Genomic DNA, 27,821 nt, shown 5'->3' with positions numbered 1-27,821 from the left:
AAATGAGAAACTCAAAAGAGCCTGAGCTCAAATTACACAAATTACGGGGGAGGTTTGAGTTTACAGGACTGTGCAGTGCTGCCTTTGCCAAGAGAGACTTTGGTCACTTCACTTCTCCATCATGGCTTACAATGACAGAAAAATAACAAAAACGAAAAACAATGACTGATGAGGATAATAAACAGTCAACCGGAGTGTCCTGGAAACTGTTTGCTTGAATAAAACAAAAAAAAGGGAAATAATTTGCATTTCTCAAACATAGGAAAATGTAAAGAACCTAGGGATGATTGTCAGTGTTTTTTTTCTTAACAATAAGCAGGAAGAAATACAATAAAACAGCGTTTTAAAGTTGACCAAGTTCCAGGACCACCCCTACATTCATAGGAGGTAGATAATGATGACATATGACATGAATAATACGCCGTCTCATGGGAGTTTAGCTTTATGAGAAAATGTGGATTTCTAGTGCATACATTTGTGGAACATTTAAGGCCAAAAATGCTAAGAAGACAAACAGTACCTCACGTGTGGTTCTAGAGCTATTTTAAGACAAAGGGGTGGGTGGGTGAGTGTGTGTGCGTGGACACAGGGGGACAGGTAGAACTTGGGACAGGGAAGCAGATATAGCCCTTTCATGGCAATACCTGAGTCAACAGTCACATTGAACAAGTAGTGTCACTGGATGGTTGGTGTACATCAACAGTCTCAAACCCAACTTTTTTTTTGGCTCTACACTAAATGTATGCAGGAAAAAACAAGAACAAACACGTATAAATTATGTGGCTGCGACTGAGACATTCAGATTAGATTAATTACGTTTGACAATTGCATAAATGGCATGTAATCATTTGGCCACAAGATATAACATCCTCCGTTAAATCTGATAATGGTATTAAACGACTTGAATAACATTGAGCAGTCATGGCAAAATGCACAGCCTGTAGTGACATTCAAACCTCCATTAGGGGGGGGAAATTAACTTATTGGACAATAATGAAGTACGCTAAAGAAAGAATAAATGAAAAAAGTCAATGCAGCATATATCAGGCTTATGAGGTACTTCATGAATATATAGATATATCTTTACCTTTTTAGAAAAGCTTTTCAAAATCATATCATTCCTTATAATTCCTACTGATAGCATAAAATACCTCGTCTTTTAGGTCTCTCTTTTCTTTCTTTTACTTTGCCCGACCTCAAATGGGCTATTTCTTTTAGACTGCTTTGAAAAGTGCAAAACACAAATACTGATCCTTCTATGCAGCATCTACACTCAAGGTTGCATGATAATTAAAGTGGAAATTCTTTAATGTGGCGCTATACAGTTGACCAATCCCATATATAGAAATATATCAAGGACTGACAACCCAACATGTCGGGGGAGCTGGAAGAGATCCAAAGAAAAGGCACACATAAAGATGATGACATACTAGATGTTTTCAACTCAAAACAAGCCAAGAATTTTAAGTTAATTGCCACACAACCTCATTATGTACCTTTCATTCTGTGTAACCCATAGCGTTTGACATTACAAAGTATGTCCAAATTTGTATATTCCCTTTGTAAATTATTATAGCTTGCAAAAACACAACTCAACCTCATAATTGTTATTGGATCTGATCAATTATAGTTGGATTCCTTTCAGGGTAAAGTAAAAAAAAAGAAAAGATTTTATTGCAGTAAAGGGTAACGTGGCAGAGCTTTGTAGGCATTTGATCACTTGCAGTGGCTGTATCCGGTAATAAACACAAAGATCACTATTGATTAACTGATGATTACTAATGTTCTTGTAGAAAAAAGCTAGTTCCAAAGTCTAAATAGAAACAAAACAAAACAAAAATAAAGATCTCTTGGAAAGACTGATCTCAAAGCCAGCCCTGCAATTGGATCCAGAGCCTAAATGAGGTTAATTTACCCATCTGCAAACTGTTGTCCTTTTGACCTCAAGTCCAATGTTCACTGACAGTTGCCTCAACCTGTTCCGAGGACAAACCAGTGTAATTACTGCCAGTCAGCGACCACAACACTATTGCTGTACTTACAACATTCCACTTGAACCAGTCTCAATTCCTTTACCTCAACATTCCACTACACCACATGACAGGGCTCCAGAACAATATATATATTAAATATAAAATGAATCATACACATGCAATATATTGAATCATTTTTCACAATATGAGGCAGTTCTTTGGCGATATTATTAGCTGCTTTGAATTTAACTATCAGTCCATTTTTGTAGCAGGATGTATGGCCAGGAAACGGATTGTAATAGAAGTTTTTTTCAGGACAATGATGCATTCTTACTTTACTTTTGGAGGGGAAATTAAAGTCAATCAGCGACCAAAAAAATCGTACTGTACTTTTAAACCAGATGTCATCACCTGGAACCCCATTACAAAAATTCATCATTATGGAAAATCGCAGATTCAATGCATTTATCAATATATCAAATCCGGTCTATCAATACAATCCAGTTGAGACTATAGTTTATGTAGCTACATAGGATTCTGGTGAGTATCATTGTGTTTCTGACATAACTGTTGAAAAACTTGAAAAATTTGGTCCCCTAAAATGTTACAAACTAAATAAAAGCCAACAGGTTTTTAAATGTTTTCCACTGTAGTGGCTAAAAGAAGAATAAAGATGCTTACACAGTATTGACTTGTATCATTTGGTCGCTACTATTGAGCTTTATCCCCATCATAAAGAGGGCAAATACAACTGCAAACGCTGAGACCTTCCTGAGGTAGTTTTTCCCAAGTTGGTAAATAAACAACCAAGTCCTTCCGAAGAACCAAACGCTTTCAGTATGTTACAAAAATGCCCTTGCCTTGTGTGACTGTATACATATATCAGCTGTATGGCATTGATTTGTTGAGGCTCCATGACAGTTAGTCTTTTCCGTCTTGAAAATTGGTAACTGCAGCCTAGAGCAAACATCCAACACAGGTCTCGAGGAAATCCCTAGTCTTGATGGTTTTCAATCTGACCAGAAAACCTTAGGAAGTACCCATCATTTTCCAAAGTCATGGAATTCAATGGCCATGAGGACAGAGTTCTTAACTCGATTCTTAAACCAGCCTGTTCTGCTGTAGCCGGAGAAGAGACGGTATGCCTCTGGAAGTGCTTTGAGTTGGACCCAGTTCGAAAAAAAGTGGAATTGCCAAATTTACCAGCAATATCATTAGTCACCAGACCATCAGATAATGATCAAGATCAAGTTGAGGTTTAACAAGTTATGAATGAGTTCTTCATTTATCTACAGCGCTAAATAAGTTGTTTTTTTCTATTTGCATTCCGAGACCGAGTCATTTCTTCTGCACAAACTAATTATAGAATAATGACAACTACCTGTCAGTTAATACAAATTGTTGTGAAGCATTCCTCACATGCTGGACTGGTACAAAGGTTTAGTGTTTGCATTTAACATTACTACAATTATGTTTTGATTATTTTTTATGGCTTAAATGCACATACATCTAAGGCACCAACCTGCTCTCAATGAGTAAGTTGGTGCCTTCCATGGTTTCCTCTGCTGTCGGTGAGTTAATATGTGTGTGTGTGTGTGTGTGTGTGGGTGAATGAAATGCACACTGTAAAGCGTGTATAAATGCACTACCATTTATGTAGTGAGAGACAATGTAAGTCAGCTTTAGTTGCAAGACTTTTGAAAAACCAACATTACTGTTACAAGGCTATAATAAAAAGGAAATTGGCATAAAAGCTGAATAAGAAAAGACAACGCAATCAAATAAAACTTTGCCAAATGATGTTGGAAATACGAGGATAATTACCAGGGAATCATATGGTAGCAGGGCCCGTTAAAGCCAACAGTGTTCATGAAATCATCGACATCCTCGACAAAACCTAGCAGTATCATCAGCAACGGAAGAAACAAGAGTAATAAAAGATTTTCATCACCTATCATTTTGAAATGTGGGCACTAGTGAACAAATGCACCCAAAGCATGAATGTTGTTGCCCAAAGAGGTGTCGTCCGAGTTGTGGAATTTCATGACTTTTCTGAAGGTCTACATAGAAGCCTGAATTAACCACTTAAGCCCTATTGAACTATCTTCAAAAATATCCATCTACAAGCTTGTAGATATGCCATTTTCACCTATGATAAAATGCCTAAAATAGGGGCGTCAGGTTGAAAGTGGTTAATTTACAAGGTCAAAGACAAAAGCTGGAGAAAAAAACAAGATCAAACTACACAGCAACCATCATATATACATACAGCTCTTATGTTACAGCTTCTCGCACAAGTTGACTAAAGAGAAAATGAGACCATTCTTTGCACCAGTGTGAAACTTTGTGTCTCCTAAAGTGTAGTAGCCAGTATGCAGAGAACCATCTAAAAAAGGTAGATTAAAATAAGTTGGATATCAAATAATATCTAATGAAATGACAATGTACTGGTGTGCTCCATTTAGCCCTCCGTGTGTTGGCTGGAAGAAAACAAAAAACTGAAATATAACACTAAAGATGGCCAAATCTAATCCACTGTCCATGTTGATAAAAAAAATGTTTTAACAACAGTAAAGTCCCAGGTATATTATCTATATCATTTTAAATACACAGGCTTCATATCGTTACATTTTGATCTAAGAAAATATTATTGAGTCCTCTTTTTTGAATAATGTGTAGGCTTTCAGGGAGATTGGAAAAGTAATAAAAGAACGATAGAGAGAAATACATATAATGCTCTGGACGTAAATTGTTCCATTTAAAATTTTGCGTTCTCATTTTATGAAAGTAATGGTGTGAACAGATTGTGAGCGAAAACATCCACACCAAGGAAGAACGTTTGCTCTGGCCAGAATAAGTTTATGCTACTGCTGCAGGTGGGTGCCAAAATAAAACTTCAATCCAATCTGTCTGTAATATACGATATGCTTAGTTTGCCAAACCAGCCACCTCCACACTAAACTTAGTTTGGGTCATTTCACAAAATAAGGGACAAGAGACGAACTGAGGTGAAATTTGCGCAGACACAAAAACTCATAGGGGGAATAGAATGACACCGTTACAACAAAATAATAATGCTTGTTTTTAAAATGACCTGAAATGCATGGGGTAACACTCATCTCGATGTGAAGCAATGACACATTCATCCATGCTGGTGTATATATTTACAGCTCCCTGCGGCAACAATTCACTTATCCAAAGACATTCTCCATTTAGCTCACAATAACGAAATATTTAGAGCACCAGACTCAAAGGAAAAGCTTCTACTAAATCTCTGATATGTAGCTAGTTTCACCTGACACATTATCATGACGCTCCATTCAAATGTTCAACATTGCAGTCTTGACCAATGAAATAGCACACTTCTTTCAGAACATTTCTCCTGTCCTTACACACTACTTTGGCATTGTATCTAAAACAAGCAGTGCGATAACAGAAATATGAACATCCACAACTACTCACTCCTGCACAATTCCTGTCAGTTTCGTTTGTTAAGCATAAAGCACCATTCTGATCTCACGACCACACTAAGAAAACATAGCCAACAACCACTTACTGGAAATTTCACTGCATCAAAAAACATTAAAGGCATTAGGCTATTTCTGAAGTCATCTGCTGTACGCTTGTTGGCTGGGTAGAATCGCTCGATTAACCACATGAACCCTTGTGTCCCAATTCTTGAAAATAGCAGATCTTATCGATCGCCTATTTTCAGTGATGAGATTTGGTGTAGAGGGAAAAAGGAGGCGAAAAAGTACAGACACCTCGGTGACCCCGGTCAATTAAGTATATAGGGTTTAAGTGGTTAATGTGTGTGGCAATCTGTTTAGATCCCACTGGCTGTACAGGTGACGGAATCTCAGAAATCTTTCTAGACAAGCATTCTCATCTCATTCCTTCTTGTTCCTTTGTAACCAAAAAGGATGCTGTCCATCTACAATCTGGTGAACACTAGACTCGCAATTCGGCACCAAAAGTTATTTTCATTTTAGTGCAAAAATAATTATTCTTTTCTTAAAGGAAAAGCAATGCCATTCATGTCTGGTATTGTAAGGTGCTGGTATAGGTAAACCACAAGGAGTAACGATAAATGAGAGCAAAACCACATCTGTTAAAGGGATATCTTGTTAAATTTTGGGGAAAATAAAGCTAGCTGCTACGTTTGGTCACAAGGAGGAACGCGAAGACGACAAGCCGTTGAGGAAATTGACAAAATGTAGATGTTTTTTTCTGAAGCCTGATTTATACTTCCTCATGGTATGAGCATCCAGGTGTATAAGGACTGGTGACCCACAGGTTTCAAGGTGGACATCAACTACCAGCCTTCCACTGTGGCCAAGACCACGGCCCAGAGGGCTGTGTGCATGCTGAGCAGCACCACGGCCATCACTTAGGCCAAACATGTATAACCTGATGTACGCCAAGAGGGCCTTCGTCCACATTCACGCTGCAATACCATCGTACAATGGAGTATAAATTAAGCATGACATTCCACACTGAAGAACCACTACATACAACAATGCACATTACCGTATCCCTTTAAGTGACAAGTTGAATAATGGAAGAGTGAAGATTATTGAAGCACATGGCAGCATTCTATAGGCCAGCAATCACAAGAGACGAGGACATTCACATTTTGAAGCACAGAGCAGATGACGGGCGTCAACTAACATCACCACAAAACAGCATTAACATCATCTTTCTAGTTCAATCAAACTAGTTTCAGGGGATTCAAAAGAAAATATTATTGTGGAATATGGACACAAAACCTATTACATAGCAAAACGATTCTTATATTCCCTAGTGATGCAGCATTCATTCAGATTTAAAATGCATAACATTTTCTAATCCGTTTTAGTTTATTTGACTTGTATGATTTTACGATGGTTTTTATAACAGCCCACCTGGCAGCATAATCAGGTTACATCACCATCTTGTCTGTCTCCAGAGTATGTAATGATGTCACTCTTAACTACAATGATTCACACTTGAAGCAGACAAAACATGACGTCAGAAAATGTGGCAAGATGTCAAAAACCTATAGCCGTTTAAATGACAAAAAATAAAAAAAGGGACAAAGCTATATCTGAAAGCTACACAAATTAAACTTTTATTAATCCCCAAGGGGTAATTTGGTTGTTACAGCCGAATTTCAGTCTTTAAATAAAATGTTTCTTACGTTAGGTTTACGTTACCTTAACATAAACCCATTTCAAGAGTTTGGTCACACAGCTCAATGTCCCCACCGGAAAAAAGCACTCCGACATTCTATATGTGGGGGGTTCTGATGGATGTCACTTTACAGGACAACTACATGATTCAAGAAAGCAGGTTCACCAACATGCATACCAAGTGTTTTAAAACCTTGAGTGTCAACGCAAGAATCAAATTATGCCAACGAGATACTGTAGATAGCAGGGGTAATTATAAGGAAATGGCCAGCGGTTTGATGTTACCATAACACTTAAACAGGTAACAAGAGGTAGAACACACAGCCACTTCCACACAATTACACCAGTGTTAATACGCCTCCAGCCTCCTTGCTTTGATTGAGACCAAAAACAAAAAAAACTCTATAGAATTCTTATACCAACTATCTCCAATGAAAAGTGCACCTAAATTTTACATGTTGATTTTACAATTGAGACCAGCACCAATAAAAACAATATTGAAACATCAAGTATGTGATTTTCAGAATGCCCCTCGAACACAGTTAGTCTGATCTCTAGTTACTTTTACAGCTAATGGGGGTTAACAAAAAAGTTGTCGGGGGAGAAAATGATCATCAAAACGCTCAAGCGACTTTTACCATGTTTACGGTAAATCAGAAGCCTCTTGCACCAGTTCACTAAGGATTTACGGTGGCTTTGCAGTGAAAAACGTCTAGCACCCATAATAAAGATGTCCTTATTGTGCTTCCATTTCTTTTGAATGTTCTTTTGAATGTACATCTTGTAAAAAGTCTGTAATCTTGTTTGGCTATGAAAGATTGTTTAAAAGAACAAAAACAAAAAAGGATATACCCAACTTTTGTGCCATCATATCTACAACAATACAAACGTAAAATCCTGTGCCATCACAAAGGCATAAAGGATACTGACAAGCACTTAGAAACACTGTTAAACTGCTAAAAGAAAATCTCTAATTAGATATCTCTATAAATGACCTAAATTCATGAGATACCCCACTGCTAAATCTCTTGGTTAAAAATGATGCATAGTTATAAAATATAGATTTACTCCCCCCACCCTGTTAATCAAGACTATAACAATCGCCAGGTTAACTTGTAATAAGTAGTAAAAGGTGTGATGGGATACTATACAAAATGTCTAGTTATTATTAGTAAAACTTCAGCGACAGTGTTGGAAGGCAGTAAAATATTTGCATTTAATTCCGTCTGTTAGTTTGGACTACATATGGGCCAGTCATCTTAAAATGCCTCAACATTAATACCCTCAACCTCCCCTAAACACTTATTCAAAATATACCTTATTCCCCAACAATGTTAAGCTATAAAGATCCATCCAACATAATTTGCATAAGCTTCTGTGAGACAGAAGGTGCTCTGAATTCAATTTTAACAGAACTCTCCATCATTGAGTCCAGCCCCTAAGCTGAAACCAAACCAAAATGTTACAGGCCTCATTATATACTGTACTGAATAGCCAGGCTAACATCTAGCTCTGACAAACGCATAGTAATGAGAACTACTTTGCTGCTATATTGAAAACACAAAAGAGGAAATGAAAAAACAATCAAAATAAAACAGGACTAGGGGTTAATAGGTATGGAGAAAAACAAACACAAAAACTTAAATGTTAAAAAAAAAGTTATCTACATGCATATTTATAAAAAACATTAAAATTAAAATTAAGAGGAACTCTTACAAGAGATTTCATAATGGTTCCCCTACGTAGATTTCTATGACTTGTATCATCTCATTTTCAACAAGGCTCAGAGTACAATAAAAATGTCGGGCTCCAGTCCCGATTGTCTTTCCCCCCAGCAGCAAGGGAATTAGGTTACTGATGTGACATATTCATGTTAGCTAGACAGGAAAGCTGAAAACAAACATTTTGCTTTCGGTTCAATCTCATCAATATTAAAAGCCCTCTTCCTCTAGCCTTTAAGTAAGTTAGTATAAAAATTTGTATAACAAATCTGATGCCGGAAAAAAAAAAAAATCTGTTAATTTTGTTGTCCCCAGATTTTGCATTAAAAATGTGTTGGTCACCAGTGTCTGAGGACAAATACTGAAACTGAAAAACAACAAAAAAAACACCAAGGAATGCAGGCTGATTAACTAATGGTCGTACATTGAAATGACAGTCATCTCCGTCTCAAATGACACTTCCCTTCACACAGTGACCTAACACGTGAGAAGAACTTGTGACAGAGCTCACAGCATCTTAAGTACTTTTGTCCTGATTTGTAAAGTAGCCATTCTGGTCAGTGCACTTTGCTTTGATTGGCTGATAAATAGTATTTGTCATAAGGAAAAATGTTTAGGTTTGTAAAACTGAAATGGGGCTGCTCATCTTTCAATGTCCTCTCCTCCCTTTAACCACCAGGCCCCTCTCAAATAAAATGTAAAAACAACATAAAGAGGGGGAGGAAATATGGCAGGTGGACGGACCACCTGAACAATTAACTCCCTTAAACGTAATGACACCGCTCGTTGGTTTAAAAACCATAGATTTTCTGTCAGTGTGTACAAATCTGTCGTCCTTCCTTTTCATGTTCTGTAAACAGGTTTGTCCCCCGCAGTCTTCACAATAATTAACAAGTAAACAGTCAACCAAACCCAATCCTCCCACCCTCTCACTTTTCAGGAATCCTTTTACCATTTTACAGTCTAACATTTAGATGACAGGAAGAATGTGGTGTGGGTTTCAACGTAATTGATGAAGTGACAACCCAGAAAGGTAGAGATAATGTGTGAGACCAATGTGATGGTGGTTATCACCTGATACTAAGACAGTGAAGGCTGGTGGCAGGGGTGGTGAGGAGTCACCTCCTCCAACCTGGACCTGCTTACTCAGGCAAAGTACATGGTTCGCAGCGTGTCCTGGTGGATCTGAACGGCCTTGGCCAAGGCTTGCTGGTCACGCCCATTGCTCTGTCCGGACGTGTGACTGCCCTCGGCACTGAAATGGCAGTTACAAGTTGGTTATTCTAACACATACTTGCAAGACAAAAGCACCACACATCTTGCTTCTTGATTTGTGAAGAATAACACTGCACGTTTCTACTTGCGGTGTGACAGGCTGTATGGCTTACCTGTCATGCTCCTTGTCCACCAGGTGATAACGGGCACGGAATGCCACCAGGTGTGCGTAGTAAGCCGGTGCAGGGATGGAGACAGACCGGGTGCAGCGCACGTAGGTGTGGCACAGCTGGTAGGTGAGCACCTGCAGCTCATCGGAAGTGAAATGGTTGTCGTCCCAGAGGACATGGTAGTGGGATGGCCTGCTGGTACCCTTCAAGGGTAAGGAGAAGTACTGAAATGATTTCTTTTTTCCAAGGCTTTTGTCTCCTTATTTGACTCTTATTTGAAATGCAAAAACATACCGGTATTTGCCTGAAAATGCAAACTAACTAAGAAGAATGACTCCAATTCATTCATAGCACTTTAACCCTGTTTACTGTTGCAAATACGATTCTTACCTGTATGCCTGCATGACTGCAAAGGTAGAAGTCAAACTCAGATGGATGAGTGATTTTTGTATCCACCGTGGTACCCGCAGGGATGTTGCCACTCTTGCCAACCTACATAAACAAGCCATTAGGAAAGATACTTCAGCCCAAGAAGGATTATACCATGTTCCTTAATTCTGATAGTCCCTTTATCGTGTCTTAACTTTCATACCTAATCATACCACTTTAAATTTAAAAAATGTTATGGTACCCACCCGCTCATTTCTGTCCATACAGAACAATCTTGTGTGATGTCTCTTCTGTACGACCACAAAGGTGATACCAGGCTGGTAGTCCTTCTCCAGTTTGATGCAGGCTTCACGGATTGCCAGCAACTCATGCTGAAGGACCTGCAAAGACCAGTAAGGATTCAAAGGTTATAAAAGTTACACCTGGGTAAACACTCAAAAAGATGTGATAAATTGTGATGGAAATTGGAAACGTATATCTTGAATAAATAATAAAGCAACTTCTTCCCTGTCATTTTGCCAACAGCAAGAAAAGGTCTCCAATATGTAGGCTGACATAACAACCACCTGTTATTGAGAGGTGATTAACGTCTTCAGCCAGGCTAATACCAACTTATCTAATTGAGTTTCTTTTTTGTCGATTACTTAAAACTTTGTGATATGCTTAGAATAGTTGGTAACCTGCTGTACCACTCCAGGCCAGAGGGGGGCATGTTATACTAAGTCTTGTCAGAAACCTGTGAGGGACATGCAGTAGTCTACACACAGACTTTTGTTGCCTGAGCCGGTTCAACTGCAGTGACCCTGAAATATCACAGTTAAGATATCACACAATGAAAGCTACAACTTTTAGAGGTATCTCTGTCTCCCTTACCCAATGGAGAGAGATGGGGTAATAGTAACAATGTTCTAACGACAATAGAGATGACGTTGCATCAAGTGTCCAATCTGGTGCTCCGTCTGCTTCAAATAACTTTGACATTGTCAAGCAGTCAGTGTACTACTCGACCCCAGGTACGAAATGTCTCCACGGGCAGTTGGACAAAGTAGGGAGACCACCCCCAACTACTGCAGATGTGCAAGATATATTGCATTAACCTGCTCTCGCTTTAAATAGACAGTTTGATGGAAGAAGCTACAGGCAGAGAAGTACAACACTTTGCAAATATGTTCCAAATGCAAAACCCCACCAAACCCCATTGAAAAAGCCACGCAGTACGCACATCTCTAACCTGGTTGAACTGGCCCTCGGATATGCCATCACGGTAGTATATGATGCGGGTGGGTTTGAAGCGGGTCGACTTGTAGAACTGGATCAGCAGTTCTCTCACCATGGTGGCCAGGTCCTGGATGATGTCCTGTCGGTGCTGCTGCACCCGAACCGTGGCACAGTACCGGCTGGGGTGGGCATCCATGCTCCCCACCACCTGGAGAAAAGGGAAAACATCACTTTGCTACAGCTGGTAGGAACGCCTAGGAAGAAAGGAACATCTGTTCCTGCAGGGAGAGCTGTGGAAGCATGTCATTTATATCACAGCACATCGTATGATGGATTGCTCTGCATTAAGGGGCATTATAACAGCCTTGGAAGACAGTGGGTAATGGAGAAGAGATTTATGAATTGATTATTTTGTTACCGAGTTCCTGTACTAACCTATTCCCTGACCTTATTTTTTCCCCAGATTTTAGAAGAATTTTAAACATTAAGTCAAGTAAGTTTGCATAAGTGTGTAGCACAAGTCAAGCAAAAGAAATTCTTTGATAAACAGAAAACAAGGACTTTTTTTTTCAGTCTGTAAATGACTAATTCCAACCCTCCTTTCTTAGCGCTGCTGTGTAATTTGACTTACAGCAGCGATGGACGGCTTCTTCCCATCTCCTGCTGGGGGGTGAGTCACATCTGCTCCAAGGAAGATAACAGGCTGCTGGAACACCAGAGGCCTGAGGAGCAAAGAGAGAGCACAAGGATCACAACACCACACCACACACAAAGAGGATGTTTGCTGTCAAGCACCTGCGGGGAGGATTCTGACCCCATTTTGAAGAAAATAATTTCAGGCCCTGCATATTGGCATGTAGATATAAGTTAAGATGTGCATATAGTAGGAATATATATGAGATAAGTATTGTGTATCAACAATATGTACAGTCGATCTACATTGAATGGAGTTCGGGGGTCACACTAACCTGCCCTGCGGGAGGAGGATGTTGTTGACGCCACCCAGCTTGACGTTGATCTTCAGACAGAGGTTGGAGAGGGTCTGAGGAGTGGTCTTCTGAACGTTCTTCACCTGAACACACTGGGTGGCCATGCCCAGCACCGTGTCACCAACACGCTTCACCTCAGCTACAACGCGAAGCGGGGACATGGAAAAGCACGTAAGCTCACTAAATCATAAATACATATAGGCCAACTAGAAAGAATAATAGGCTTGAGTAAGGATGTGTTCCTCACCATAGACGGGTGTCTTCCCAGGAAGGATCACTACCACCAGTTGGAGGCCCTGGTAGGTATACTTAAGATGCTTGAACATGGGCTCCACGCTGTCGGCTCCCTGGGCGTACTTGCAGAAACAAGGTTGGCCCTGGATGGGCATCCCTGCATCCCTAGAGATCTTCCTCAGCTGGTCTGTGAACGCTCTTTAGGTAAAGATGGGTTCATAAATCATTAAAGAAACGTTCTTTATGCTGAAATGTCAGAACACATGCAGCAAACTGTGTATCACTATGCATAGGCTGGGGGAAAAATAATTGCCACTACACAAACACTTATAAAATGTAACGGTGCTAAAAGAAAGTTAGAGTGAAACTCTATGTTGTGACAAATGTAACAATTTGCCTTTTTTCCCCCTGATAATATAATGACATGCCTAAAATAGGGACACCAGGTTGAAAGTCATCATATAGAAGTCCCGTTTAATTTGGGAGATTTTACTGGTTTACCCTCTGCTCAAACGAGCTGTCCCTTAGAGCTGAACAGTTGAAATATTTCGCACTCGTGCGGGGGACTGGGTGCAAATACCGGGGTAGGATATGAAAGGATTGCAGGTTTAACCATTATATTCAGAATCTATTTATTCAATGCGCTGGAATTTGTCTCCATATCAATCAATACAAACAGTGGACATAATGGCACATGTGAACAGAGGCAACAAGGCCATATTTCTATCCAATATCACACTTACTTGAGGAGGAGTTCTGTGCACTGTCGCTGCGGTGCAAAGCAAGCGATGGCCCACACTTTGATCTCAATGCCGGTGTGGAACTGCTTGTTCCTCATATCCCAAACTCCCTGGATTGGCGTGGCTATTGCTTTATTCTGTAAACATCACAAAACCACAGGCTTAAGCTAAGCAGTTTCCATTCATAAGATAACACATTTATGTGTGTGGTACTTCAAAACAATTACATTAAAACAAACATTAAAAGCAAAAACAGTAGAATATGCTGCAACAAAATTATTTTCAAATGACCAAAGACTTCCAGCCCTACAAGGCTGAGATTATATTAGACTAGGTCTGCATGAAGGCATCCAAGCGTTGTCAATCAACATACCCTGCCTCCATAGAGAATGGAAGGTGCCTGGAGGACACGGCCGTTCACCTCTGTCATCTCATCCCTCACCATCACTCCAAACTCCCGAACGTAAGGGTCAGTGTTAAAGTTGGCACTTCTCATCTGGGAAACGCGACAGACAAAGGTAAAAAGCTCCATTACTGGGCTGGACTGAAAGTACAGCTCAACTTCTGTGTCGTTTTCTGTAGTATCTGATGTAATCATTTTTCAAGTGTTACTACTGGAATGACACACGTTTTTTATGTATGTATGGATTAAGCTAATCACTGACAGTGCTCTAAAAACAAAATTATTTTCAAATGACCAAAGTAAGTGTACAGGTTGTGTGTGTGTGTGTGTGTGTGGAGAGAGAGAGAGAGAGAGTGTGTACGCGTGTGAGAGGAAGGCCTTTGTGCACTGCTATGTGTAGTCACACCCAGCTCAGAGTCTAATTAATTGAACTCAGGCCAGGTGTGACTGCTTAAATCACCCATCGCCCACCCTACACTTTTGTGGGGACTGTGATTGGTGTAGCACACTGTCACCTGAGCTGTGTAGTTTGTTGTGATTGGTCTACTTTTGTTGGGCCATACAATCGCTGTTCTAGATAAGTGGTTCTCAACCTGGGGGTCGCCAAATAATTTGGAGGGGTCGCCAGATGCTTTTTTGAATGTGCTAAAAAAAACATGAAAATCTGAATTAAAAAAATGATATGTTAAAGTTTTTAGAACATTAAAGAATATTTAATTAGTAGTAAAACATTTCAAAGGAAGAGAGATACTGAGGATGTTTGTGTGTGTGTGTGTGTGTGTGTGTGTGTGTGTGTGTGCGCGCTGTTGGTCTGGCCACAGCACACATATGGAGACATAACGTTCACACTAGCTGGCTTTGCCCTTGCAGCAGCGCCATAAACTTAAATTGCTCCGTAAAATTTTAATAAACTTTCATACGATAACAATGTTAATCTATGTAAGGAAGCGTTTACTTTTTCGCTACGACATTGAACATGCTCTCAACAGCCTCAAGGCTGTAGATGGAACGGTGGATAGAGCTTCCCTTTACAGTACGATCCATCTAAAAGTGTACCACACACTTGACACTCCACAAGTAATGTCAACCTTGACCACAGGTGAGACACTCAAAGTGGGTCAGAACGTTGAGTCACAACCCCAGCAGGGGTTTTCACTATAGATCAGCCCCAACTTCAACTGTGCTGAGGTTCTGACACACGAAAGCTTAACGCCAATGAAAATGATTCAATTACACCAAACATCCAATTACACTGATAAACTAGTGAGTTTTTTTAAACAAAGATGAGGAACATGGGTGGCCACTGGAGCTGTGAGAAGAGGTTTGCATTTTCCTCTTGGACGCACGGTCCGAGTGTACAACACTGATCAAAACCCGCGCCTAAGAAAATGTACATTAAAGCCAACACTAAACTAATATAGTTGGTTTTGCTATTTTGTTTAGCCTATTCAGGGTTCCTGCACCATTTGGAAAGTCAAATTTAAGACCTTTTAAGACCTTTTTAGGACCTCAACAAATGTAATTTAAGACCCAAATAAATGTCACAACAATGTCTTCCTATTGAAATTGGCTAATGGGAGTGCGGGCCAGCGGGTGGTAAAACTTCTATTAACCCATTAAGACCGGGAACGCATCTGTGTGCAGCGCCGGTTCTAGGCTGATCAGCGCTCTAGGCGAGATTCCTCTGATGCGCGCATGCGGGGGCAAAGTGCGCGCGCAAACTTTTCCGGGTTTTGGGCGGATTATGATACGTTTTTGGCTACTTTATTTTGGTTTTAGGGTTAGGTTAGGGTTATGTTACTTAATTCTGATTTTACCGATTTATTATCATTATTTTTTCCCGTCTCTCAAAACTGCCGCTCTAAGCGGCCGCCTAGGTCGCCTGTATGGACACACCGGCCCTGTCTGTGTGTCATTGTAAGATTTCTTTGGCTATTATAAAATAGCAGATATACAACCTCATAGCGCCGTGCTGTGAGCTAGTAGATCTGCCATTTTTGAATAATCGTGAAAAAGTTTGCAAATCTTTGAATATATATATTTTTAAAGCGAACATCTTTAACTCTGTTACAACTTCTGGGGGTCCCTGGAACTAAACATTTTGAGATGGGGTCCACGGCCAAATACATAATTTTTGATAACCACTGATAGCAACATAAGGTTTTTCAAAACACTGTTAGGATTTAGAACACATGTAGAATCCCCCAGAAGCAAAGATTTGAGTTTAAAAATATATATACTGTATATACATATTCAAAGACCCACGATTTTTCCAAAAAATAGATCTACAAGCTCATAGAGCGGTTATGGGCATACAGTATATATATTTTGTTTATCAAAGGCTGTGAGTGTGTTGTTTACTGTATAAGCCTATTAGAGATTGATTCTCGTCTTATCTCTGGCTGGTGATATAAAATAAACATCACCCTTTTTAAAATAGACATTTGTATTTTTCTAGATCAGGCGTTTAAAAATCAATAAAATGAGTGTGTCTCAAGCATTAGGTTGCTTGAGTGTGTGTGTGTGTGTGTGTGTGTGTGTGTGTGTGTGTTTGTGTGTGTCCTACACCAGTGGTTTTCAAACTTTTTCATGTCAAGGACCCCCAAATTCACACTTATTAGCCCGCAGACCCCCATTTGAAAAGATAAGCCAAGGACCTCCATATAAGAGAAGATGTTTACGACTCTAGCAGTGATTCTCAACTATTTTAACTTCAAGGACCCCCAGTTTGACATGCATTAGACTACGGACCCCTAATGGCATTTATAGCACTGGGACCCCAATTTATATTGTACAATGGTTCCATTTGTACACTAGAGCAGGGGTCTTCAACAGGGGGTCCGGGACCCCTAGGGGATCCTCAGAGTTACTACAGGGGGTCCGCCAAATCCCCTGCACTAGAGTTACAGACCCATAAGGGTCCATTTGGTTCCTAACTATCTATAATTTAGCTGGGGACCCCCTGGAACTTCCTGGGGGTCCACTTTGAGAATCACTGCACTGTGTGTGTGTGTGTGTGTGTGTGTGTGTGTGTGTGTGTGTGTGTACAACAGCATCCAAGTTGATTTACTTCTGATCAGTCAAACATTTTTCCTATCACTTGAAACTCTGTTGCCTGATGACAGCTGAGGGGAAAGCGTTCCTCGTTTCGATTCCAAATTGTAACCGGTGACATCCGTTCGTTGTTAGCACGTAGCACTCGTTAGCATGCTCTGTAGCAACAAGTACTGCCAAACAGCACTCAACTACTGGCATCTTTGTGAAACAAAACGGTCGCAGAGGCTATGCTTTTGCCCAATGCCCACTTAGATGGGCTTCTGAGCTTACACAGACACCTGGAGCAAATGAATTAACGAGCAACATCCAGCAGAGCAGACGGCCGGGCAAACGAGACATGCTCATCAGCTACAGCTGGGTGAATGAGAGACGGAGTGAAACAGGGGAGGGCGGGGCTATTGCCTATGGAATAACACAGTGCGTGCGTCTCTCTCAAAATCTCTCAACTCAATGGGAGAGAGATGGAGCTTACCGATACATCTTTATGGAAAACTGAACACTAGAATACGCACAGATGTTTATGGCTTTCATTTTCCCATGAGCCTTAAAAACATCAACTTCAAATTTAATACCTACGGTCAAATTTAAGACAAATTAAGACCTTAAATTCCCGATATTTTTTTTAAGACTTTTTAAGACTTTTTAAGGACCCGCGGGAACCCTGCTATTATTAACACATTGTGTGCCAAAAACGGTCCGGACCGTTTTTGAGAATCCAAACGAGAAGTGCCGAAAACGGTCCGGACCGTTTTTGACCCAATTTTATTTTTATACGTGGGGCCCACAAAACATCCAAGGAGTTTCTGAGAAGGAGAGGCCGGATGTGGATCCATCCTTCCGGTCGGCCTTTCCAATGTTAACTCCTTGACTAAAAGCTTAATATCTCCATTTCTTTTAACGTGGTGGAAGCGAGCCATTTTCGATCGGCGATCACTCTGCAATGGAGGATCGCGTTAGAAATATTATTGTTCCAGGCGTTAGTCGGGACCCTCCGCCGTCTCGCACGCACGCTTTGTTTACATGCACTTCCACGTCGGGGCTTCTACAGCACGAAACGTATCAACGTAAGTGGATGGAAGAATAGCAGGCACTGAACGTATAATATTTTAATAAACCTCTGGCACCCGATGTGTTAACTCATTGAGTGCCAGGATTGCCAGAATTATTTCAGAATTGATTCTGAAAAGTGCCAGAGTTTTTTTCACAGAAAACAAAAAGTGCTTAAGAAGCGAGATACAACCTTTTTCAGTTCTAAGTTAAACAAGGAGTGGATGGAGCTGCACATCTTCAGATGATGATATCTTGGGTTCTGAACATGTTTTCTTTTTTTACAATTTTTTCAAAAACACGTCAAACACGTTAATGGCACCCAGCTCCATAGCGGTAAAAACATGTGAAACACGTTAATGGCACTGTGAGTTAATTATAGTAGATGTAAGTGTGCACGAACGTTTGTTTGGTGCATGTATGTTGTCAGTGAGTCGTGAAGGACGGGGGTCATGTGACTTGGTCAAGTATTTTTTGGGGTCGCCAGCTAAAAAGGTTGATAACCACTGTTCTAGATGGCTGGCCCCTTGGCACCATGGCGTAACAAAAAGCTTAATTTTGAGAAAAATAAAATAGCATATGACATGTTTTAAATTCACTGTAAACGTCTCGGACTGAGGCAGGGTAATAGCAAGCTTACACACCAGTTTGCTGATTTCGTCCTGACGGTCGGGTGCTGATCTGGCTGTGGCACGGATCATGGTGGAGGTCTGATTGTCTGTCAGTTTCTTGATGCAGCGCTGCCCTGCCACTATGTTACACACCTGGGATGTAAACACAGAACACAATCACAAGAAATGTTATCGGCCATGTTCTTTTTCACACGCAAGGTAGCCTATTTGGAACAAATATGCAACTAATATAAATAAGGTGAACGTTAAACAGGAGATAACACCCAAAAAAATGTGATGCATCACTAAGACCTAAAAATCCTTTCCATGCTCATGAACAACAAAATAAGGGAAAAGGATATCAAGGATTCTGCAGCTGCTTTACCTCTAGAGGCAGGTAGGTGTGTTTCTGTTCTTGTCCAACCTGGAGACAGGGGAGGTGGGGGTACCGCAGGATCAGCTTGTACTTGTCTTTAAAGTACTGTGCTACAGTGCATTCAATTGTTTGGCCATTCTCTTGCTGCAGGGGGAACCTGGGAAAACACAACAAAGAAAAATGTGTGAGCTAAACATACAGCAACATCCCATTTGCTTCACCAAGTTACGCTTTTGTTACGATCTTATTCTTATATTCTTATTCTAAGTCAGTGGTCCATATTTCATTAAGCAGTTTTTTTCAAGAGCAGATTAAATTCTCTTAACATTTAGCATGCGTGTTAGGCGCTCAGAACAAAATCTGGCTAACACTTATTGCTAACCACAATGCGAGCAAGCGAATATTGAAATGCTTCTGGTACTCTCAATCAACCTATCCTAACCAGCTCTGTGCGTGAGCAAACAGGGAAAGCGTCATTTTTCACTGCCTGAGTAATCAGTTCAATTGATTTCAGTTCAACAAGTTTTTTTGACAATCGTAGACCTGGGGTAGCAAAACTGTTGGAGAGTTGAAATACAGGGTTTTCGGGCAGCATAGCTGAACCTGTGCCCATGGTGCTATGGGAGACTGATAGTATTGCACCTGAAAGAGTAAATAGTGACCGCCACTACAGAAAATATCAATATTTAGTTATGGAGGGATGTCCATATAAGTGGTTGCACCTAGACTTAAGTCGCAACCCTGTGACGGTTATAGATCTTACACTGTAGTTGAAGCCAGCCAAATACAGACATACAGATGTTGGGACATTTGCTTTTAGGAACTTCTATTCAGACAGTAAGAGCCAATATCTGCTCCTCCTATCTGTACACCCACCACAACACTAGGTGGCACATATCAGGACAATATGTTGCAATTTGTTCTTGCCTCAAGATTGCCCACTGAATGTTAGTGTTTTGTCATCTTTCCACATTTATCAGTCACTTATCATCACTAATGGCAAATAGAGGTGCAGGGGTAAAGTTCCTGCCCACCGCTGGAGATTAGGGGTTTGAATCCTCCGTGGTGCATCCGGCTTGGCTAGGCATCCAACTGGGCGTTCCAACAAACAGTTGCCCGTGTTCGTGGTGAGTGCAGCCAGGCGGAGAGGAGATCTCTCTCGCATCACTAGCGACTACTACAGGTTGGTTAGGGCGCCTGTTCAGTGGGGGCTGAATTGAGAAGAATAGCGTGTGCCTTCACATGCGCTATATGTCCTCCCAGTGAAACTCATCACAGTCAGGTGAAAAGAATCAGACTGGCGGTGTCACGTGTAGTGACAGTTGCTCACCTACACTCTCCCTAACACCAACCGGTAGGAGTCAGCATTGACAAGGACTACAGTACAAGGGGCCTTGGAAATTGACAGTGTGACTACATCAGGAGAAAAAAGATGGGGAAGATATGGAGAATTGAAGGTGTGTGTGTGTGTGTGTGTGTGTGTGTGGGGGGGGGGGGTAGGACAAATGGGGTCCAACCTTGTAATACGTACAAGACCATTCAACACCAGACAGCTGTATGATGGTTAACATGAACAATGGCTGACTGAGCATTCTTACGTCTGGTGACTGGCTGGTCTCCTGGTCACATTGCACACTCTATATTTCCTCTTCATCTGTCCACAGTGGGTGATCTCCACCTTCAGTCCTGGATTGTAGCATAGGCAAAGTGGTTAAAACACAACACTACACCAATCTAAACATACTACACATTGTTCGTAATGCATAAGCACTACCATAGCATGTGACATATCCGTTTATGCGTAGTAAACAAAAAGAAAAGATTTGGTCTGCACTCATTTGTAGTATTCGTCACTGTATATTTGCATATACAGCGAAATTAGGCATCTGCATTTAACCCATTCTAAGTATCAGGAGTAGTGGGCGCAACAGGGGCAGCACCTCAGGGAGCAGTTGGGAGTTAATTGTCTTGCTCAGGGACACTTTGACACGTAGACTGGGGCCGGGCCACAAACCTGGGACCTTCTGTTTCCCATATGCATACATTACATGTAATATATGCATTGCTGCAGTTTTTTAAATAACATTTCTCTGTTGCAAGAGCATAAAAATAACAAGAAACTTGTATAGCAATGTTGAGTAACAAAATAAATTGCTACTCAACCACTACTCAAGAGTTTAGTATATATACCAGTCTTTGAGTATTAAAGTCAATCACGTTAATTCCAATAATGTAAGAGACCAATATTATGTTGGGGAAAAACAAGCCAGCTCTAAAGGAAAAGAAACATTCTACTTGCAACTCATGACTTGAATGACCAATGAATTACCTTTGATTTCCTTGGTAAACTTCACTCGCTGGGAGTCCGTTAGGGGCTTCTGTTGTTCTTCAATGCTTTTGAAATCCAAGACCTCACACATGAACTCAATTACAGGCTGGGCCTTGTAGAACGCAGTGGCCGAAACTGCAACCCAAGATCACAGCGATTAGACTGAAGTAAAATAGCTTCCATGAACGGTACCACAAGCTTAAGGCCGCAGCTGGTCAAAAGCTACTCATAATCAATGCAGGTATTCACAAACCTATTCATGTCAAGATCCTAGATAGATCTAGATTTGTATTGTTCCATAGGGTACAGTAAAAGAAGACTAGTGGTGGAGAACTAAGAGTGAAACCTCTGATCAGAATAGTCATTCTCTTACGGTGGAGCTAAAACTTCTGATGAAGTTACCAGTGAAATTAAACTGGTCCACATTTTACTGGAACCTACAGAAACATTCTGAAGAAAATTGCAGTCTATGGGCCCCAAATTTGAACATCAGTGCTATATGAAGCCTACCATCAATATTCAGCATCATTTTCCAAAGGGAAGGCCTGACAGACTGATGGAAGCCAAACCACACCTCCCTGCCCCCGCCAAGAGGGTTGGAACAACCTTCTGAGGGGGTGAAGAAAGAGCGACCCACTGGGGTGTACCTGTGACAGACAATGGTGGAGGACACAAGCTAATTAACATTTCATTATAAGAACAGAAAGGATGAAAACATGGACAGGTTAAGATAAGGCAGGTAGGAAAAACCTGGAGAAACAGAATTAATTAGCTTCGACAACCTTTGATCTGTGGCTATTTTGACCCTAAAGTGGATAACATATGTTGCTTAGGTTGCAAATGCCAAGCCAAAACACGATGAGCAGTCTTGAGCCTGGATATATCATCACTCCTTGGTTTAACAATCATCACATCATTGGTTATCTAAACTGTGTATTTACAAGTAAGACGCGCGAACGCTGGAAGCGAACGCAGCTCGAAAATATTGTGTATTCACAGACTTGTGTGTGTGTGTGTGTGTGTGTGTGTGTGTTTTGGCTGTAGCTGCACTCTGGCGCACTCTGTGGGTTGCACACAGGCAGTGCAGGCAGTGCACAGGCAGTGCACACACACACACAGACAGAGACACAAGCCGAGCAGAGTTTCATAGTATGCTCCACTTGGTCGGAGGCGCGGCTTCGCCGCGCCTCCTTCCGCGTTCGCAAAAAAAGTAGCGGGGATGGCCGCAGATATCTAGCATATTGAAAACATTACATGACTAGCACAACAACTTGTTGAAGTAACAAGATGCTTTAAAACGGTTGAAGAATTATAAACTACAGAAATAGTCAACACTAGACCAATAGCAATGTCTGACCTCATAGAGGGCAAATGTCTCATGACTACGTCCAGGGCCTGGATGGTCTCAAAGGGTATGTTTGGTAGCCGTCCTGACAGGGCCTCGTGCAGAGCTTGCAGGCTGACGCAAGACACCCACTTGATGGCCACTTTGAAGCTGCGGTCCTTTCCTTCACCAGGAATCGTAACCTCAAGCTCCACCTGTGCAGATGATGGGACAGGAGGAGAAAATGCTGTTAGCCCTTGAGTTTTCGCATCACTGTTGGCAGTTGCCAGTTCTGATGCAAAAGTGTTCTCCCCACACACTGATACCATACTGTTGACTGGTTGTCGGAACGGAGAGGACATACTTTCTCTCTGCCTATAGGTAATGGCATGGCTGTGTAGAGATTCTTCCTCCCGTCGTACACTGGCTTTCGATCTCCAAAGATCTGTGTTTTAAAGTGCTGGACCATGTGCTCGACAATTTCTCTGAAAGAAGAAGAAAGGCAATTCACCACAATGTCCAGGAAATCACTGCCTACTCAAAACTACTGATCAGGTGACCAGGTGTTAAAAAAAGGAAATTAAAGTCAATTTACTGGACAACTACGTACATTTACACAATAATAATGAAAGGGGAGTATTTTCTGGTCACTGCAGGTGGGGAAATTGCTTTTACTGCTTTACCCAGCAGAAAAAAGCTGGTCAAGATGGCTCAGATGAGCACACGGGGGGAGCTTTTAGGGGTTAAGTGCTCAGGGACACTTTGACATGTAGACTGGGTGAGCCGAGGGTCAACTAGCAACCTTCTAATTCCCCGATGGCAGCTACGGCCGCCCCCATAAATACTGTACTTGTGAGTACAATATAAGAATATAGAAACATCATCTTCTGACAGTATGTAATATGCATTATATAAATCCATCTCATGCTTACCGATTGACCCTCCTGGGGCATTTCTCAGGCTTGATGTCAATGTCATAATGGTACACCTCCAGTTTGGGGATTTCCATCTCAAAGAAGTTGGCCTGCAGCTTGATTGTCCTGCCCATGGTGCCAAAGTCGGGCCGTGAGGGGGGCTTGAAGACATACTCTGGCACTGGGGGTGATGGGGGATCTGAATCGGAGGGGTCAGGAGAAGGAAAGCAGTGACAAATTAGATGTTTATTATGACATTATACGCTTGATTTATACTTGACTGTGCACTGGTGCTGCATGCCAAAAATAGCCAATCTACAAGCTTACAAAGCGTTGCAGCGGGTTGTGAACTTGTAGAAAAGCTATTTTTGCCGTGCGACACCAGTGCGCAACCAATAATAAATTAAGCATTAGACGTTAATGAACCAGAAACCATGTTTGTTCTTGTTGGCACTTGACCCAAAGTTATGCAAGATAGCTTTAAAGTAGAATCAGCCCCTTCCTCTCTTACACCTGAACATGAATCATTGGTCATTATATTTAAGCATGAATTCTTCTATTCTAACCCATTTAGACCTATACGGTCGATTTTATAAACACCTTTTAAATCCTGACCCAAGTTTTCTGAAAAACTTCAAATATTTATTCAAAAAAATCTTCAAAATGTTGCTATGTACTGTTCATAGCAACAAGAACCCCAAAAGGTTTTTTTGGCTTGAAAGGTATAGTTACGTAATGGGGTTCCAGTTCTAAATGGGCTAATGAACACTAGATGTGTACAAATTTCAGTGCAGCAAGAATTGTAACAATCAATACTGCACCTTCAAAATCAACTGTTACTTACAAAGTTAAAATTAATCAAATGAAAAGAAATGCATGTAAAATTACTTAGAAGAAAAAAAACATAACACATGTATGAGAATAAGCCACTGAATCACCATGAGTAAAGAAGAAGCTGTGTCAGGCAGGGACATTTGGAAGTTAACTGGCTGATTGTATTCAACTCTCAACGTAGTCATGGTGGTCCCCAAAGAGCACACTCCCTTAGGCACGCTATCTTGGTCCTACAGCTCTGTGCACTCAAATACACGAACACCGATAAAGCCCACTAATTACTGACTATTGAATGGCCTTTTTTGCTATTTAGTTAGGCAACCATCCAAAATGTATTTCAAACTGTCAGCTTGGACACAATGTGATTCTAAAACTACCATCACAAATAAGTTATTTCTGGAACAATTTTATTATTATGACAAATGGTAGAAATTGTAACTGAGTGCCTATATAATGCATTTTGCTGTCAATAACAGTGGACCATGGTAATTTGGCATACAGCTTTAACCACTTCAACCCTATATACACTTTGTTGAACGGGGTCCACGGGGTTCAGTCCTTCATGTGGTTAAAAGCACTAGGGAGAAGAATCTTACCAGAGCCTATTGACCCAGAGGAAAGGGGTCTCTCCTGCATCTCTGCAGCAGCTAAAGAAGACAAAAATGACATGTTAAGGTTTCTCACATACTACCTCCCTTGGCCATTGCACATGGAGAACATTGAAAAGTAGAATTGTGTTACAGTAAGTTTCATTAACGACAAATTGATGTGGCTTACAAAATGTAAAACAATATTTAGAAATATCTTAGTCTCCTATCTAAGTAAACAGCAACAGAGAAGCAGCGGCCAGTGTTGTTGCTCAACTCTTCTTAGGTTTCCATGGAGAACACTTCCTTGCTTCATGGCCAGAAGGCTTGCTCTCTTATCTACCCCAAAACACTATCATTCACAACCAAGGGCGACTTCTCTAAAGTCTTATCAATTGCACACACACAGAGGCAGGCCGGCAACCTGGTGGTATGATGACCCTCCTAAAGCCACCCATGATTCTCCTCTCCTGGAGTTGAGAGTTGTTCCCAACTATGGTATTCTGGATCCTGGCTACAGCTGGTTTTCTATCCTACAGGGGGTTGCTGATTAGAAAGCTAGAACTATTACAAGGACATCGAATGAGTGCAATTAACCACCGCTGGCCTGTAATAGAGACTATTAATAATGTTGCACGACAGAGTACAGACGCATAGTTAATGTACTTTTTCAAGACCTCCTTCTGCTTACGACTTCACTTGAGGTTAATATTATGGTGATGATGTATATGTATATAAATAGATAGATACAATCTTAACCAAAGTGGCTTCATGCAACCGGGCCCTGTCCCCAAATCATATTCGACAAATCTTAAACATCATCATAAACAATAAAGGATCAAATACAATTAAAATAACAAATAGGCCATTGGCATCGTTAGGAATCAAGGCAAAACGTTGGTGACCATCGCTTCTAACGCCCATGCGTACATTTCTTGCATCGTTTAATAGTAAACAACTGACATCACATTAAGCTAGATCAAAATAGTAAAGATTAGCTTCATGGCCACACTGCCTTGGCGATAGAAGCTACATGGGCTAAGAAGAAACGGCCCCTTGTCACTATGTGTGTGCATCAATGTTCACTCAAGCACTCTTAATATGGCAAAACGCCGATATTTGTTCAGTTAGTCCGTTTAACCCAGATCAACAATACTTCATTAGCTAGCTAAATAGCTAACAACAATAACAAGGTCGGTGGAATGTGGCAACAACGCTAGCTAGCCGGGGACGTGCTAATCTGCTAGCATCATCTCTACTGTCGGTGCTTGTACTTTGGGGTTGGGGACGACGTGTTCTTGAGCACGGCAACGATCACAGTCTAAACCGTGAGCAAAAGGTGCGAAAATGCCCCCACGTTCAAATCCGACTCATCAACATGATGACAAAAGCACTGAAATGTCAACAAGAGAGTTGAACGTGTAACTAAACTATAAGCTAACGTCGCCTAGCAAAGCGAACTGCTGCTAACAACTTGAGGTTTACTTTACTTGGTCCGCATGAGCTTTTCTGCTCGACAACAAATGAGGTGTTTTGAGCTGGAGAAAAAAAGTGGCGACGCGACTTAAAAGACACATTTATTCGGTTGAAAACGTGTCGAGCGAGAGGCTCGTTGCGGCTCTAAGTATAATGGAATTATAAGCCTTACCTCCAGGAGCGGAATACATCTCGACGGTTGTTTTAAACTCGTGTACTCCACTGTGTTCTTGCCGGGATGATGATGATGTCTTCCAAACACATATACGGCGCGCGGTAATATATTTCTATACAAAAATAAGCGGTGGGCGCCCCGGTGGTCCCTATGATAACAAAGGTTTGATGAAGTTAATCAAGTAGTAAATAATAATTGCACCACGGGAGCTTTCTCATCCTCGGCACGGCCCCATCCCCCCAACACACACACACATAAGAACCGACTGGGAGTGATGTGCGGGAATTGGTGACCCTGTCGAATTCTGTGACACACCAGCAGTGTTGCCAGATTTTGCGAGAGAAATAAGCAACGGGGTCTATGAAAACAAGCCCAAAAGAAGCGAGTAGGTTAAGCAGGCTACATGAATACAAAAACATTGTAACAACACAAATCTTGTATGGCGGTCTCTGGCACAAAATAGTTTCAGATGGGGGGGTTCTTGGATAATTACATATCAATTTAGGGGTCCTTGTTGACATTATAACGTTTGAGAACCACTAGTTTAAACAACATTAGGAAGCAGGCCCAAAATAAGCAACTACACTTTAGAAACAAGCCCGAAAAAACGCAACTCGCAAATACCAATATTTACAAGCAACTTCACAGAAAAATAAGCACAAAGTCGCTTATAATAAGCGGACATGGCAACACTGGCCGGTGTGTCTTCTTCTTTTTGTTGTTTTACGGCGGTTGGCGTCCAACATTAGCGCCCCCATCTGCTCTGGAATTTGAATCAGAGAGTCGTATTAAAGTCTAATTGAATAATAGCCACGTTTAGAAATAGCAGCACCCCTTTTAAATAACTAAACTACTTATTTCAAACTT

At 41.1% G+C, this 27,821-nt stretch overlaps 1 protein-coding gene across 2 annotated transcripts; it reads right to left on the bottom strand.

The window, feature by feature from the left end:
* Positions 1-310: 310 nt before the first annotated feature.
* ago2 (argonaute RISC catalytic component 2) lies at positions 311-27,198 on the bottom strand. Of its 2 annotated transcripts, none has more exons than XM_084081153.1 (20): positions 26,952-27,198; positions 25,313-25,363; positions 23,901-24,081; positions 23,333-23,453; positions 23,002-23,183; positions 22,155-22,291; positions 21,645-21,779; positions 20,914-21,001; positions 19,325-19,472; positions 18,973-19,092; positions 14,195-14,317; positions 13,825-13,958; positions 13,095-13,279; positions 12,827-12,986; positions 12,490-12,580; positions 11,863-12,066; positions 10,886-11,020; positions 10,641-10,742; positions 10,254-10,453; positions 311-10,120 (listed from the first exon to the last, which is right to left on the bottom strand). In XM_084081153.1, exons 1-20 carry the CDS (start codon positions 26,968-26,970, stop codon positions 10,012-10,014), a joined length of 2,625 nt encoding a protein of 874 aa, XP_083937279.1. In that variant the 5' UTR covers positions 26,971-27,198; the 3' UTR covers positions 311-10,011. The 2 variants fall into 2 exon arrangements, with proteins under 2 accessions (XP_083937279.1, XP_083937280.1); XM_084081154.1 differs by having other exon boundaries at positions 11,872-12,066.
* Positions 27,199-27,821: the final 623 nt, after the last annotated feature.

Source organism: Gymnoscopelus microlampas (assembly GCF_963454915.1).
Source record: "Gymnoscopelus microlampas genome assembly, chromosome: 15".
Taxonomy (NCBI): domain Eukaryota; kingdom Metazoa; phylum Chordata; class Actinopteri; order Myctophiformes; family Myctophidae; genus Gymnoscopelus; species Gymnoscopelus microlampas.
Note: the sequence above shows the minus strand (reverse complement) of the source record. Positions and strands in the feature narration are given on the sequence as shown.

Coding starts and splice junctions, on each gene's coding strand:
- ago2 (XM_084081153.1), bottom strand. Junction 23,184..23,332: donor TACCTATAGGCAGAGAGAAA/GTATGTCCTCTC, acceptor TCATCTGCACAG/GTGGAGCTTGAGGTTACGAT. Junction 22,292..23,001: donor AGACATTTGCCCTCTATGAG/GTCAGACATTGC, acceptor TGTCTGTCACAG/GTACACCCCAGTGGGTCGCT.